At 39.9% G+C, this 16523-nt stretch overlaps 2 protein-coding genes across 6 annotated transcripts in view; one reads left to right on the plus strand and one right to left on the minus strand.

Moving 5' to 3' along the window:
- Positions 1–6285, minus strand: part of Atad5 (ATPase family AAA domain containing 5) — a 67240-nt gene extending 60955 nt beyond the window's left edge. For 2 of the 3 annotated variants that reach the window (XM_040269147.2, XM_021728070.3), the window contains exons 1-2: positions 6152–6285; positions 3286–3818 (exon numbers count right to left, since the gene is read on the minus strand). In XM_040269147.2, coding sequence (XP_040125081.2) covers positions 3286–3351 — 66 coding nt within the window. In that variant the 5' untranslated portion in view covers positions 3352–3818; positions 6152–6285. Of the gene's footprint in view, positions 1–3285; positions 3819–4096; positions 4323–6151 lie in introns of all 3 variants that reach the window. The other variant, XM_078042493.1, reaches the window with a different exon arrangement.
- Crlf3 (cytokine receptor like factor 3) overlaps positions 4345–16523 on the plus strand; it is a 78042-nt gene continuing 65863 nt past the window's right edge. For 2 of the 3 annotated variants that reach the window (XM_078042495.1, XM_005327794.5), the window contains exon 1: positions 6790–6923. In XM_078042495.1, coding sequence (XP_077898621.1) covers positions 6795–6923 — 129 coding nt within the window. In that variant the 5' untranslated portion in view covers positions 6790–6794. Of the gene's footprint in view, positions 4595–4760; positions 4890–5173; positions 5334–6789; positions 6924–16523 lie in introns of those variants that run through there. The other variant, XM_078042494.1, reaches the window with a different exon arrangement.

Raw genomic sequence — 16523 nt, forward strand, 5'->3', positions numbered from 1 at the left:
CTGGGTATAGTGGTGCCCACCTGTAATCCCAGCGGCTCAGGAGACAGAAGGATAGAGAGTTTAAAGCCAGCCTCAGCAAATATGAGGAGCTAAGCAATTCAGTGAGGCTCTATCTCTAAATAAAATACAAATTAGGGCTGGGGATGTGGCTCAGTAGTCAAGTGCCCCTGAGTTTAATCCCCAGTACCAAAAAGAAACAAGAGGATAGGGAGGTAGCTCAGTGGTAGAATGCCCCTGAATTTAATCCCCAGGACCAAAAAAATAAAAAATAAAAATAAAAAAGCAGGGGCTGGGAATATAGTTCAGTGTAGAGTGCTTGCCTGCCTATCTGAGCCTGGATTCAATCCCCAGTACCTAGGGGCAGCAGGTGGAGGATCACATATATTGGGACTTGATACTGCTCTCTATAGCCTAATAGCAATCTTTCAGTGCATCTTGACCACTAAGCCACATCTCTAGCCTTTTATTTTTTATTTTGAGACAGGATCTCACTAAATTGCTTAGGGCCTCACTAAAATTGTTGAGGCTGGTCTGAAACTTGCAATTATCCTGCCTCAGTCTTACAAGTCTCTAGGAATATAAACATGTGACACCATACGCAGCTTAGGTTAGAATTTCTAAATGGTATCTTTGAAAAGATGTCATTTCTCACTTTACTCCAGACTAAGTTTGCAGCATACCTTAGGACTAGACAAACTTCCAATGGCTTGGGAGGCTGAGGCAGGAGGAACATGAGTTACCAAAATAAATAAATAAATAGATAGATAGATAGATAGATAGATAGATAGATAGTGTAGATAAGCTACTTCAAAAGCCCATTAATTATTTGAACCTGGCCCTAGAAATTCACTGATTTTAAACAAGTATATATGCACAAATAAAAAGGTGAAAATAAGTAGATAAATAAATCAGTAACTTCTATAATAGGAAACATATCATTTTATTGGTTACAAAAAGTTACATATTGTTTTTACAATGATGAGGATTGAATCCCCAGCTTTAAAATTGCTAAGGAAGGGGCTGGGGATGTGGCTCAAGTGGTAGCGCGCTCGCCTAGCATGCGTACGGCCCGGGTTCGATCCTCAGCACCACATACCAACAAAGATGTTGTGTCCGCCAAGAACTAAAAAATAAATATTAAAAATTCTCTCTTAAAAAAAAAAATTGCTAAGGAAATACTTAACACTTTATCACTGAGCTATGTTCTATCCATGTATCTGTCTTAATTTTGTGAGAATAAATTTGCCAGAATAACAAGAATAATTTTCAAAGCTAAGTAATAAATGGGGGATTTGCATGTCTAGAAAATTAAATTGTATTATAAAGCCTTCAGGATTAAAAGCATACTTCTCATGCATTAGTAGGCAAGCAGTGTGATGTAATAGATTAGAAAACCAGATACAGCCAGGTGTGGTGGTTTACCCCTATAATCCCAGGGACTAAGGAGGCTAAGGCAGGAGGATAGCAAATTCAAAGTCAGCCTCACCAACTTAGTGAGGTCCTAAGCAACTTAGCCAGACCCTATCTCAAAAACTAAAAAGGGCTGGAGATTTGGCTTAGTGGTAAAGCACTGCTGGGTTCAATCCCTGGTACCAAAAAAAAAAAAAAAAAAAAGAAATAAAGAAAGAAAATCAGCAATAGACTTAAGGACTTAAGTTCACATTTAAGAACTTGTATGTGGTAACAATAGCATTCAAATTAGTGGAAAAAGTAACAGTTAATAAAACATGTTGGGACAAATTTCTCAACATTTGGATAAATATGAGGCAAAATTAATTAAAGACAGATTAAATTATACATGTTAAAATGAAATTGTAAATGTATTCAAAAAATGGTATTATTATTTATGTAACTTTCAGATGGTATCAGAGGCTCTATAGAATAGGCTCTTGAGTCTGGAAGATCTAAGTTCAAGTGCTGACCCCAACATCAACTGGAACGGAACCTTAAGCAAATCACTTACAACTTTTTGTTTATTTTTAAAATTTAAGATGGAGTTGGGTTTGGTGGCACACTCCCATAAATCCCAGCTACTTGGGAGGCTAATACAGGAGGATCACAAATTTGATGCCAGCCTAGACAATTTATGGAGACCTTGTCTCAAAATAAAAAATAAAAAGGACTTGGGATGTAGCTCAGTGGTATAGCACTTAGGCAGTATGGGTGAGGCCATGGATTCAATCCCACACACACAGAAAAGAATTTCAGAACTTACTCTAACCTACTTTTAATTACTTCTTAACCTTCCTTCATTTGTAGAATAGAGATAATAATACCTCATCATAGCTTGATATTAAGCAAAATAGCATAAAAGACCTTACAATTAAACACAAAGTATCATTATTATGAAATAGGCTCTTTCTAATAAGGGTACCAAAATCACAAACTATTAAGCAACAGAGTGATAAAACTGAACATACAAAATCAAGAATTGTGTAATTCAGTGCCAGAAGTCCTTCACACCTGAGACAAACTGAGTAATTCACTTGAATTAGCAAATATGAGCATCATACTTATTATGAATTAGACGTTACTTGAATGAGTCAGAGTTAAGGGAACTTGGAGCTAGGACTTAACAGAGTTGAGTCTTAGTTAACTTCAAGGACAACAAGATACATGAATTAGAATGCCAGTATGAGATGAAAAGGTGTAAATATAGCAATTATATACCTGAAAATGCTAACCCTCTACTTCCAGCGCAGAATAACATTATGATTACAGAGTATATTTCACTGAAACTTGATGAATCCAGGAGAACATCAGCATGCTGGGCTAGGACTCCTAAGGCTCTGGAGCCTTAAGAAATTGATTTTTTTTTTAAATTAAGTACCTTATTTGATTCCAGGAGTCACATTCTAAATGGAAATTACGAAATGAGGTGGATGTATTGACTACTTAAATTTAAAGATCTTTTTCAAAGCTTAAGTCCTATAATTCCAGATCACGACTGAGAATCCGACCCTAGGATCCTGCCGTGACATGTCACAAGTCCAAAACTTCAAGTTCCACCCACATTTCAGGATCTGGGAATGGGCTGTGTCTTCTTAAATCCTGAATTGCAGTGACCCCACAAATATCTCACAATCCCAATGTTTGTCAGTATTTACTACGACTCTAAGAAACGACACTACATTGGCAACTGTCCCACACAAAGTTCTAACTGTGGGTCCTTACCATGGCCCTCCTTTGCCATTCCGTATGCAAACCAAGGATCACCCTCCTCCCACCCCCACCCTACAATCCCCAACAGATGAAGGAAAGAATTTGACAGAAACTTGACCTCACCTCAATCTCGTAGTCCTTCACTGGAGGGGGAGCAGCTGCAGCCGCCATGGCCAGGACCCCCACCATGCTCCCTGTTTCCCCGAATCCCAGCTCCTAGGACCTTGTGCGGTCCGGCTCAGCCTGCCTGGAGGCCATGGAGCTGGCTGGCTCCGGTAGGAGCGAATTGCTGGGCCGCCGAGTCAGTCTCAGGGTCCCACCGCGCCCACCCGCCCAAAACGGGAGCGGAGACTGGGCCCAGCTCCGTCGAGTCAAACGCGGAAAAAGGCGGTGAGAAAGCGCGGGCAGCGAGGGCCCTGGGACGCGGCCGGCAGTGCAGGACGTCTCTGAGGCGGCAGTTCCAGGATGAGAGCCCGGGACTGGAGCCCGGGTGCTTACAGCCAAAAAGAACACAGATCGGGCCGCGGGGCTTCGGCGGGAGTTCTTGTCAATTGGGTTTTCGCGCCGTCCTGAGCGCAGGGGGCGGAGTTTACGGCTGCTTTGGAAGCCTGCGCGGATGGTGGGTCAGGAGGGCCAAAATACGTCTTTTGACAAACCTGCAAAAGACGGAGCCAATTGCTTTGTTTAATTTAAAATCAGCCAGGGTTTTGGACATTCAGACTTTTTCTGTTGTATAACACAGTGTCACCATTAAAAACTAATGATTTGACTAAGGTCACCTAGTCAGTTAATGGCAGAATGAAAATTTAGACCTTAAGCTAGCTCTTTTTTAAAAAGAGAAAATGGGAAAAATACGAAAAATTGAATAATTGATTGCATTCCTAAATGTAAATTGATTATAGACTAAAATGCTAATATCCTGGTAGCGTCCTACCTGGAGACTCGTCCATTTGGGGGTTCTAAATTTTTATACCTCTAACTGGACTCTGGAGGCATTTTCTCATGGATTTCATCGTTGGGAGCAGCAAACACAAAATTATTGCCTCATCTGGCATGTTTTCAGTTTCTGTAGGATATCAATAGTTTGCTGGTTTCTTGTGATGGTAATCTCATGCATTATCTGCAATATTTTCATGGATTTTTTGGTCTTTTTTTTTTACCTAAAAATTGCAATTACATAAATAAACAGTTTATTTAGGTGCATAGTTTCAACAGTATGGTTCTTAAGAACCGGGTTATGTAAACTGTTTTTAACTATTAATTAACCTTTTTTAATCTTTATTTATTAATTTTTATGTGGTGCTGAGGATCAAACCCAAGGCTTAGCACATGCTAGGCAGACGGCACTACTGCTGAGCTACAACCCCAGCCCAATTAACCTTTTCTTTTATTCTTCCCTCTGGACGTGCAGCTTCATTGAGAGAGCTCCAAGGTAGGACCTCAAGCAAGTTCCTATTTTTACAAATTGTTATTATTAACTCAATTTTTTTTTTTTTTTTTGTGTGTGTGTGTGTGTGTGTGTGTGTGTGCCGGGGATTGAACTCAGGGGTACTCGGCCCCTGGGTCACATCCCCAGCCCTATTTTGTATTTTATGTAGAGATAGGGTCTCACCGAGTTCCCTAGCGCCTGGGTAAATTGCTGAGGCTGGTTTTGAACTCGCGATCCTCCTACCTCCGCCTCCTGAGCCACTGAGATTTACAGGCATGCGCCATCGCACCTGGCTACAGTAAGTTTTGTTATGTTCTTTGACATTTTTAACCAAGAACAGGCATTACTTGAATAAATATAAAAGTTAATAATGCCGGCAATCCCCGGCACCAAAAACAACAACAACAACAACAAAAATCCACTGTACAAAATAACTGATTCATATGTCAGACTTATATCCTAGAGGCAGCTACTTCCATCAATCATTACAAATGTTTTGTTTGTTTTGGTACCTGAGATTGAACCCAAGTGAGTTTAACCACTGAGTCACATCCCCAACCCTTCTTTTTTTTTTTTTTTTAGGACCTCACCAAATTGCGGAGGCTGGCTTTGAACTCCTGAGTCCTGAGTCGCTGTGACTACAGACATGCACCATGGCGCCCAGCTTTTTAAATACCATAATATTGTCACCAGCATGGGGTCTGAAGAAGTTCCCAGAAGGGAAAAGGGGACCTCAACCCTGGTGGGTTCTTAATTTATACTACAGAAAGGAGAGGCACAAAAGTTTAAGAAAGTAGTCTGAGGGCTGGGGATGTGGCTCAAGCGGTAGCGCGCTCGCCTGGAATGCGTGCGGGTTGGATCCTCAGCACCACATACCAACAAAGATGTTGTGTCCGCTGAAAACTAAAATATAAATATTAAAAAATTTAAGAAAAGAAAGTAGTCTGAAATGGGTGTAATCCCAGGCAGGAGGATCGCAAATTCAAAGCCAGCCTCAGCAAAATTTAAAAATTTTAAATTTAAATAAACAATAAAAGGGCTGAGGATGTTGCTTAGTAGTTAAGTGTGTCCCATCCGTGGTACCAAAAAAGAGTAATTATCTCAGGGGGAGTCCTGAATGAGGCAGTTTTCAGCTCTGACATTCTGGATTAGCAGTCCCCACACTATGGGCGCTAGGGACTACATTCAACCTGTTGCCTGTTTTTGTATAGCTTTTCAAAGAATCATTTTTTACCTTTTTTAAATAGTTGGGGGAGCATGCAAAAATTATTTTGTGATTTGTGAAAATTATGTCAATATTCAAATTTCAGTGTCCTTAAGTTCTTTTTTTTTTTCTCCAGAGACTGGATCTCATTGTGTTTTCCAGGCTGACCTTGAACTCCTGGACTCAAGCGATCCTTCTGCCTTATTGTCCCAATAACTAGAGCTACAGGCACAGGCCACCCCACTGCGCTGGGCCCATAAGTTTTTATTGCACTTGATCACACCCATTTACTCACTAAGCTGCAACAGAGACGTCATGAACCGACAAGCCCAAAATATTTATTACTTGACCCTTACAGAAAAATACTGCCAACACCCTTCTTAGACTCGCCGGGATTGCTGTATTGCTGGTTATCCTTTAGGCCTCTTTTGGTTCCCTTCTTAGATGATGAGCTCCTAGGCGGTGGTGTCTGGGTTGCAGTAACCTTCAAGAACGCGGGTCGTGGCTAGTCTCATTGACCAGGCCCGTAAAACAGCGACGACTTAAGGGCCAAGGCTCCGGCGGCGTCTGCTCTGGTCTCAACTGCTGAGCTTGGGAGAGATAATTCCCTTTTCTGTCCCGGGGCTTCCTCCTCTGTGCAATGGAGATAAAGGCTGTAAAGTGATATAAGAGAGAGATAAGATGTGGAAAGCACCGCACAACGCTCTCATGAGTCTTGCCGTGCCTCCAAACATTTCCTGAGGAAACACTGAGCAACAGCGTGGCGCGGGCGCAGGGCCGAGGCCAGCAAAGTTACAAAGTGGGAGACACTGGGACCCGCAGGCCCTACACCGGGGGGCGCCGCCGCACGGCTGTCAATCAAAGTCGACTTGGGGCGTGGACTGGAATGGCAGGGCGGGGCGTGGTGGCGCTTCCGCCAGAGCAAGGCGGCCCCGGGCCTCCAGCCGGCGCTGGGCACACTCGGGAACCCGCTCCCGCAGCCGCCTGCGGCGCGGCCTGATGAGAGGGACCATGGAACTGGAGCCGGAGCTGCTGCTGCAGGAGGCCCGTGAGAACGTGGAGGCGGCGCAGAGCTACCGGCGCGAGCTGGGCCACCGGCTGCAGGGGCTGCGGGAGGCGCAGAGGCAGGTCGGAGGGCCGCACCCTAAGGGGCGCTGTGGGCCCGGGAGGTCGCGGGGTGCCGAGCGGTGGGCTAGGACTCCGGATGGTGGGAGTGTCCGAAAACTCCGGAGAAAGAGGGGGAGAGCTCTGAAGAAGGACAGGGACCTCGTCAGGTCTGAGAATGGGGCGGTGGGAACTGGGGAAGTTTTAGGGGAAGCCAAGTTTGGGGGAATCGTACGAAAGTGTGAGGAGTGTTCCCTAAATAAACTGTGAGGGGCAGCGATGGGAGGGAATAGGATTGGCGTCCGAGGTTGGGGAGAGTGAGGGACCAAAGCAAAATCCGAGGGATCCAAAGGGTAGTGATGACTGAACAGAATCGGGAGGTGGGATTATTTGGGAAAACTTGTGTTAGCGATTAATTTTAGCGAGCCTGAGAAAAAAACGGGGGCAGTGATGACCTGGTGAGAGCTGAAGAGGGAGGAGACAAAATGGATATTGGAACCGAAGGACTAAAGTGAAAGGGAAGAGGTAGGGATAGAGAAACCGTAATGTTAACACTAAATGAATGGGGTTAGTGTTTGAATGCCTCATATGATCTTGAATTCATTTCGTAGAAATCGGAGTCATCTCTTCTAGGTAGTTTAGAATTTAAGGATAAGGTTAATTGGAAGGGCAGAGGAAGGAAAATGAAGTGCTTGAAGGAGGATATACCAAGGGACAGATTTTAAAGAGAGGAGTGCTCAAGGGAGAAGCTAAATATACCTGCAAGTGGTGGAGTTATCTGTTCCAAGGGGAAAAGGTTATCAAAGTTGTAGGAAAGCCACATGGTTTCTCTACACCCTCAAACATACACAGAAAAAAGATATAACCTACTGCTTATGTGTGATTGGACAAGTAGTTCTTCAAGTCTACTAATAACCTAAGGACTTCATAAATGCATTTTGAATGAGTGGGATTCCATCTGAATTTCTCTAAGTCTCATTTGTTATTTATTAATAGATATTGTCAAGCTAGTCAGTCCTACCTGACAAAGAATCTGAAAATGTTAGAAGAGTGTTGTCATAGTGTCTTTGGATCTTGTCATCACTAAGAATACTCAGCATACCTTGGGCTTTATGTATTTTAAAGTCCTTGTAGAGCTGATGTAGGCCAGACATCATTTTCATTTTAGTAGCAAAACTGAGTCTAGAATCTAGGTATGATTATCCTGATTTGGTGAACACTTTTGCATGGCATTCGAATACACTTCTCTGGATTTTCTTTTGAAAACATCTGCATTATTCCTTCTGCTATTTTAATGTAAAGGTTCTAATTCAAGGACATTGTTTAAAAAGATACAAAAATACCTCTTAATATACAACTAATGTGTCAGCCAGTTAGAATATGTCTGAGCATAACAATTGTTTTAACAATATCAGTAATTAACTATCAGTAGACATAAAAGGAGTGAGCACCTGGGAGTGGTACTTATTAACTTCTCATGTGATATTGAATGCATTAAAAAAAATTAATGTGACTCTATCCTTCATGGTTTAGTATTCAATTTCCAAACCAATATTCTTTTAAATTTTATATCCAATAATTTAAATAGAGGACATACTTTCCTATAATTTAGTGTTATTTAGTATGGTTTTCCTTTTTGTTCTGTTTCGTTTTGAAAGCCATTGTCTTGGGCCTGAGACAGAAAAAAACTAAAGGAGCATCCATCACAGACTTCTGATGACATTGCCTTCTGACAAGGAGGCTAAGTGTGCTTCTCTTTTGTCAACTGGAATGTGTTTTGTGCCAGTGCCAGTTACAAAGGCTAATTCTATTCGATTGTGTGTGTTTGGGTTTGTAGAATAAGTCCACTGTTAACTTGTGTTTTAAGGAAGGTCTGTGTTACAAAAATATTATCAAAATAAGCAGTTGGTTTTGTTTGGTGGTTAGGATATTTTTAGAGTCCCAGTCATTTTCAGAGTAACTACATAAAATATATGGCTTTTTAGCCAAAGAGTTTGCATGGAGAAGAATGAGAAGATCAGAAAGGAAGGGATGTATTTAGTTTTTTGCTTGTTGGTTTTATTTACTTTTGGCAAATGATGTTGGGTGCGAGGGTGATACCAGGGATCAAACCCAGAGTCTTGTGCAGGCTAGGCAAGCACTTTACACTGATATGCCTCCAGTCCCTGATATTTTCCAATTGAGATAGAATTTATATACCATAAAATTCATGTTTTAAAGCATTCAATTCAGTGGCTTTTAGTGTATTTACAAAATTATTAATTATTGATTAATTCCAGAATCACCACCCTCACCCCCTGGAAAAATTCCATATCCCTAGTTATTCTTACCAGCGCCTGTCAACTAAACTATTTTCTGTTTCTATGGATTTGCCTGTTCTGCGCATTTCATATAAATAGAATCATACATTATGTACAATATGTATTCATTCTTGATTATCATTCATTCATTATTTATTTATTTGTTTGTTTGTTTGTTTATTGAGACAAGGTCTTGCTAAGTTGCTTAGGGCCTTGCTAATTTGATGAAGCTGGCTTTGACCTTGTGATCTTCCTGCCTTAACCTCCCGCCAGACACCATGCTGGGCCCTGCTCTTTTTTATTTTAATTTTGAGACAGAATCTGGCTAAGTTGAGATGCTGTCTGGCTGGTCTGAAACTTGCAATCCTGCCTCACTTTTTCTAGTAATTGGGGTTACAGGCTTGCATCACCATCCTTGCCAAGTTTTTACCGTTTTCTTCTTTTTTGGGGGGAGGGGGTATGTGTGTAGTACTGGGGATTGAACCCAGAGCACTCTATATCCCAGCTTTTTCATTTTTAATTTTGAGAAGGGGCCTCACTAAATTGCCCAGTCTTGCCTTGAACTTGGGGTCCTCCTACCTCAGTCTTCCTACCTAGTAGCTAGGATTACAGGCAGACATCATGGCAGCCAGCTATGTTTTTACTTTTTTTAGATTATATTAACAAATTACTGGATCACATAGTAACTCTTTTTTAAATTAATTAATTAATTTTTTAAAAGAAGTTAATGTTTTTTGTTTTTTTTTAAAGAGAGAGAGAATTTTTTTAATATTTATTTTTTAGTTTTCCGCTACCGCTTGAGCCACATCCCCAGCCCAACTCTTTTTTTTTTAAATACCTTTATTTTATTTATTTATTTTTGTATGGTGCTGAGGATCGAGCTCAGTGCCTCACACATCAGAGGCAAACGCTCTACCACTGAGCCACAATCCTACCCCAACCCTACCCTCTAACACATGGTGACTCTTTTTGTTTTAAGATTTGTTTAACCTTTCCCAGAACTCTTGTCATATCTTTTATCTTTACTTCTGTTTCTTACCCTTTAAAAATATCTTGTGAAATTTGTCTCATGTTAAGAAATCATGTGCCAGGTGTATAATCTCTGCAAGTTGGTAGGTTGAGGCAGGAGGATTGTGAATTCAAGACCAGCCTCAGCAATTTAGCAAAGCCCTAAGTAACTTAGTGAGACCCTGTCTCAAAAAAAAAAAAAAAAAAAAAAATTAAAAGAGCTGGGGATGTGGCTTAGTGGTTTAGTGCCCCTGGGTTCAATCCTTGGTACAAAGAAAAAAAAAAAATCAAAAACCTGTCAACATGTAGCAGTTTCTCCTCTGTGGTTAAGTTTACGCCTTCCTCTCTGTTTTCAGAGAAAAGGAAGCTCTGTGTAGGAATGCAAGGGTTGTCTGTAGCTTTTATTGTTTGAATAAGTTAAAGGCAAGAGAGATGTTGGTTGTCTTCAGGAAATCAGATAATGTTAACAGCCACCTTATTCTGAGGTTGAAATCATTAAGAAGAATTCTTTATAGCTCCTTGGAATCTTTGGTTCTAAGATGTAAATACCATAGAAATTAACTCCCACTCTCCTAAAATGTTCATTTATTCATTTACTCAGTAAATATTTATTGGGCATTAGAGGTACTTCTGTATACTATATACTGTGGTCAGAGAAAAGATCACTGTCCTCATGGATTTATTCTTATCTTTGGTAGCTGATCATTAGGTTATCATCCCTAAAAATACAACAAATAAGAAAAACTAGGGGCTGGAGATGTGGCTCAAGTGGTAGAGCGCTCGAGGCCGGGGTTCGATCCTCAGCACCACATACCAACAAAGATGTTATGTTAGCCGAGAACTAAAAAATAAATATTAAAAATTCTCTCTCTCTCTCTCTCTCTCTCTCTCTCTCTCTCTGTCTCTCCTCTCCTCTCCCCTCTCTCACTCTCTCTTAAAAAAAAAAAAGAAAAGAAAAAGAAAAACTAAATTCTTGTGTATTTATTTTTGGATTTTATTTCCTTTTTTTTTTTTTTTGTTATCACTTGCCCTATTTCTACAGCATTAGCTTTTCTGCTTATTCTAAGTAGAGATAAACTGATCAAGGGATACAACTGTCTGTTCAGGCCTCACACAGTGAGGTACCTTGAGGATATTGTTACAATCTGAGGCCTGGTCCTTAAACTTTGCAAATCCAGAATCGCCATCTTTCTCTGTTATTGAAGGGGGATTGCCTTGCAGTACCAGAGGTGCCTATGGTGAGAAATGCTAATATTTTAATTCAGGTGCAGTTAATTGTTTATAAAATGAATCTACTGGCCTTCATGTGTCTTTTTAGTGTGATTTTTTTGTTGTTTTTTTGTTTTGTCTTTCCTGGCACTGACAGAATGAAGTGTCTGTCCCTCAGAGAAAATGATTAGATCCTGGTACATAATTGAGATGCTGTTTGAGAGCCCTGCCCAGCTCTGACCAGTGGTGTCCCTTAGATCCTTGCTACAAGTGTGATTCATAATCTTAAGGAGTGTTATCACTTATGAAGAATTCAATTGTGTGGTGGTGCACTCTGTAATTCCTGCAAGTTGGTATGTTGATGCAGGAGGATTATTATTTGTGAAGAATTGAAAACCTCAGGCTCCACCCCAGACCCACTGAATCAGAGTCTGCATTTTGGCAAGTTCCCAGGCATGATATGCATGCACATTAAAGAAAAGGCACACTGTCTTAGAGTACATCATTATTGCTTCAGCTCTTTACTGATTTCTGTTGCTTAAACTGTGTTTTCATAAATTGCTGTGGTTATCTTCAAGGTTAAAATGTTGTTTGAAATACTGCACATTTGTTTGTTAGATAATTGTGCAGAGATATACAAGGGAATAACTGACAAACTCAAGTCAAAACTTATCTAACATGTCCTCATAACTGTAACATGGCCATTTGATGAATAAGGTTTCCACAGCATTTTCTTTTCTTGTTTGTTTGTTTTTGTTTGTTTGGTACCAAGGATTGAACCAGGGGCTCTTAAACTTTGCAAATCCTGAATCGCCGTCTTTCTCTGTTATTGAAGGGGGATTGCCTTGCAGTACCTTTTTTATATTTTATTTAGAGATGGGATCTTGCTGAGTTACTTAAGGCCTCACTAAGATGCTGAGGCTGGCTTTGAACTCTCAGTTCTCCTGCCTCTGTCTCCTGAGCTCCTAGGATTATAGGTGTGTGCCACCCCTTCTTATCTGCTTCATTTAAAAAAAATATTTATTTATTTTTTAGTTGTAGTTGCACACCATACCTTTATTTATATGTGGTGCTGAGGATCGAACCCAGGTCCTTTCACATGCTAGGTGAGTGCTTTACCACTGAATCACAACCCCAGCCCCCCTGCTTCATTTTTTAAAACAATTAATTTCTGATGACCTTTTGAAGATTTTGCTGCTATTATTTCTTAAATTTTTTATTTGGGCCAGGTGTGATGGTACACACTTTATAATCTCAGCTACTTGGGAGGCTGAGGCAGGATGATCACAAGTTTGAGGCCAGCCTCAACAATTTAGCAAGGAGACTCTAAACAACTTATTGAGATCCAAGATTAAAAAAGAAAAGAACTAGGGATGTAGCTCAATATTAGAGCACCCTTGAGTTCAATCTCCATTTCCAAAAAATAAAATATAAGTTTTATTTGTTATTAAAAATTTACATTTAAACGGCTTTCTGTTGTTTTTTTGTTGTTGTTGTTGTTGTTTATGGTACTAGGGATTGAACCTAGGGTAATTGCCCATGCTAGACAAGCATTCTACCATTAAGCTACATGCCTAACTCTTATTTTAAGACAGGGTCTTGCTAAATTATCCAGGCTGACCTTGAATTTGCAACCGTCCTACCTCAGCTTCCCAAGTCCTGGGATTACAGATTTGCACCACCACACCCCACTTGACTGGTATTCTTGATATTCCTGATGTATAATACTACATGTTTTATAGATCATAATTCCCACAGGATTTGAAGACATAGTGTACTAAAGACTGGGACATATATAGAACCCAGTAAAGAAAAAAATAAGTTATTCAGAAAACCAAGACAGGAAGTCTTAGTAGCTCAGCAAAGAAAAAAAGCTATTATTGCTCCTTTTATCTCTCACTTCCCCTCTGTTACCCATTTTCAAAACAGTACAAAAATCTGCTTGAAAATAATTTGTTACAGCAGTAGCACTTTAAAATGTCCCTGTTGTACTATTGTAAGAAAAATTTGAATCTAGATCTAGGGGAAACCAAGAACAAATGAAATCCTTTAAAAATAATCTCTAATTCTACTATTTGCTGACAGCTGTGGTAAACATTTTGGTGTATCCTACACCTGTCCTACAAAGTTGAGAGACTTCTTCTATACATGCAGTTTTGTATCTTTTTTTTTTTTTTTTTGGCTAGCATTGTAAGCATGTATCAAGAAAACTTTTTCACCTGCAGCATAATTTCTAATGCAGAGGTGAGCGGAGTGTATTATGTAGATTTTTGTGGAGCATTTGTTGGTAGTAGGCTGAAAGTATTTACTTAGGTACCCAAAAATACTGAAAGCAAAGCTCTGCAAGCAAAACTAAATAATTTAAACTTAGGTGGGGGTAGGAGGGAGGGGCCACATAAATATCTCATGTGCTATTTAATAATTTTCTTAGAGAAGAACTACTCTTATTACTATAAACCCAGGAAATATGTTTGATTTTGTCATTCAAAAATCCAAACAAGAGGAGCTGGGGTTGTGACTCAGTGGCAGAGTCCTTGCCTTGCATATATGAGGCACTGGGTTCAATCCTCAACACCACATAAAAATAAGTAAAATAAAGGCATTTTAGAAATTAAATAAATAAATAAATAATAAAAAGGTATTATGTCCATTTACAACTAAAAAATGTTAAACAGGGTGTGGGGGCTGGGGTTGTGGCTCAGTGGATAGCGCTCGCCTAGCATGTGTGAGGCACTGGGTTCAAGTCTCAGTAACTACATATAAATGAACAAATAAAATAAAGATCCATTGACAATTAAAAAATATTAAAAAATAAAAATAAAAAGCCAAACAAATGTAGGGTAGTCTTTTATTATTGAGAGCTATCAGCGAATCACTTATACTTGCATTTACTTAACAGGGACAAGTTAGCTTCAAGATCCAGTGAAATGTAATTTTTCTGATTTTCAGGTTCCTTAATTGTAAAATGAGGATCAAGATAGTGCCTACTGTAGCTGACCAATGTGAGAACTGAAATGAGAAACATATTTAAAATGTTAAGCACGATGCTTACAATGTAAGACGTTCTTAATTACTAATAGCCATAATAATAAATCCACTATGTATTGTTTTCAAAGTGACAATTCCTACTTCAACTGGCAGCTTATTCTTTAAGCTTATAGTCTCTTCTAACAGAATGCCATTTTTTATACGATTTATTTTTATTTTTTTTAGTCATACATGACAGCAGAATGTATTTTGACATATAATACGTACATGGAATGTACATACATCAATCATTTTGTCTATTCTATTCTAGCAGAATGCCATTTTTGAACTCTGGTGGCAGTTTGTGGTTGTCCCACTTTTAATGCTTATTATACTTGTACATACAGTTGTCTGTCCTCCTTACTCAGAATGAGAGATTTTTGAGATCAGGACCATGCCTTATTTATCTTTACTATCCCAATTCCTGGCATGTACTAGACCTCAAAAATTGGTTGAATGAATGCCTTCAAGAATTTTGTGGGTTTGGGCTGGGGATGTGGCTCAAGTGGTAGCGCGCTTGCCTGGCATGCACGGGGCGCTGGGTTCCATCCTCAGCACCACATAAAAACATAAAATAAAATAAAGATGTTGTTGTCTACCGAAAACTGAAAAATAAATATTAAAAAATTCTCTCTCTCTCTCTCTCTCTCTCTCTCTCTCTCTCCCCCCCCTTCTCTCTCTTCTATCTTAAAAAAAAATAATAATTTTGTGGGTTTGATTTTGCAGTCATCCTTTTTTAGATTGTCTGAAGCTTTCTCTGTGACAAACAGGGTCATATATAACCTATTATTAATAAAGTTAATTAAGAATTAACATTTGTTTTATCATATAGTTTGGTTATCTTGTTGTATAATAAACTGTGCCAAAGCTTAACAGGTTAAAAAACAATCATTTTATTTGCTTACAGTTCTGGAGGGTGACTGGAACAGAGTTTTCTTGGCAACACTCTTGTGGTTGCAGTCAGATGGCAACTGAGGCTGGAATGTCCAAGACAGAATGTTTACTTGTGTTTGGAGCAGGACTCAGTTGGAATGCTGGGCCTCAGCACCACTCTCTCTTTCTCCTCCTCTCCCATATCTTCCTCTCCCTTTCTCCTTCCTTCCTCTTTTCCCCTTCTCCTCTCTTTCTCCTTTACCCCCTCCGCCCTCCACTTGTCCTCTCTATAAGGATAGCCATGCTACTTTTCAAACCATACTACTTTGAAACCACAAGAGTAGAAGTTGCCAGGTGTTCTTAAGACTGAGGTCTGGAACTGTCACTCATCAGTTTCACTCTATTGCTGTGCACATGTGACTATGTTGTTAGTCATAGGCCAGCCCAGATTCTAGGACAGAGGACTACAGGAGGCTCTGAGTAGCACTGGGAGTTGTGTTTCCTGGTTCATTGGGGGCCACTAATATAACAGATTACTATATCATATACTATACTTTTTCTGTTGAGAGTTTTCAAATAAGAATTTTTAAAAACATAACTGTAAACTAGATTTAGTGGTACACACCTCTAATCCCAGGGACCCAGGGGACTGAAGTAGGAGAATCACAAGTCCAAGGCCAGCCCAGACAACTTAGTGAGACCCTCAGCAACTTGTCCCAAAAAGGACTGGGGTTGTAGCTTAATGGTAAAGTTCCTCCTGAATTCAGTCCCCAATACTGGGGTTAAAAAAAAATTAATATATATAAGTCTTAAGAGTAAACATAACAGGCTTAGGAGTTAATATTTGAGTCAAATTCAAATTCTTCAAATTCTCTGCCACTTCATTGACTTAGTGATAGGAGCAGGTACGTTAGGCTGACTCCCATGTTACTCATCCATAGGTGATTTCTATATAGAGTTGGTTTGTTTATTTATTTTTGATATTGGGAATTGAACCAGGGGGCACTTAACCACTGAGCCACATCCATAGCCCTTTTAAATATCTTATTTAGAGATAGGGTCTTGCTGAGTTGCTTAGGGCCTTGCTAAATTGCTGAGGCTGGCTTTGAACTCTCGATCCTACTGCCTCAGCCTCCCAAGTCACTGGGATTATAGGCCTGCACCACCACACCAGGCTGTGATAGGGTTTAAGTGAAACCATGTAAGT

Source organism: Ictidomys tridecemlineatus, chromosome 3 (assembly GCF_052094955.1).
Source record: "Ictidomys tridecemlineatus isolate mIctTri1 chromosome 3, mIctTri1.hap1, whole genome shotgun sequence".
Taxonomy (NCBI): domain Eukaryota; kingdom Metazoa; phylum Chordata; class Mammalia; order Rodentia; family Sciuridae; genus Ictidomys; species Ictidomys tridecemlineatus.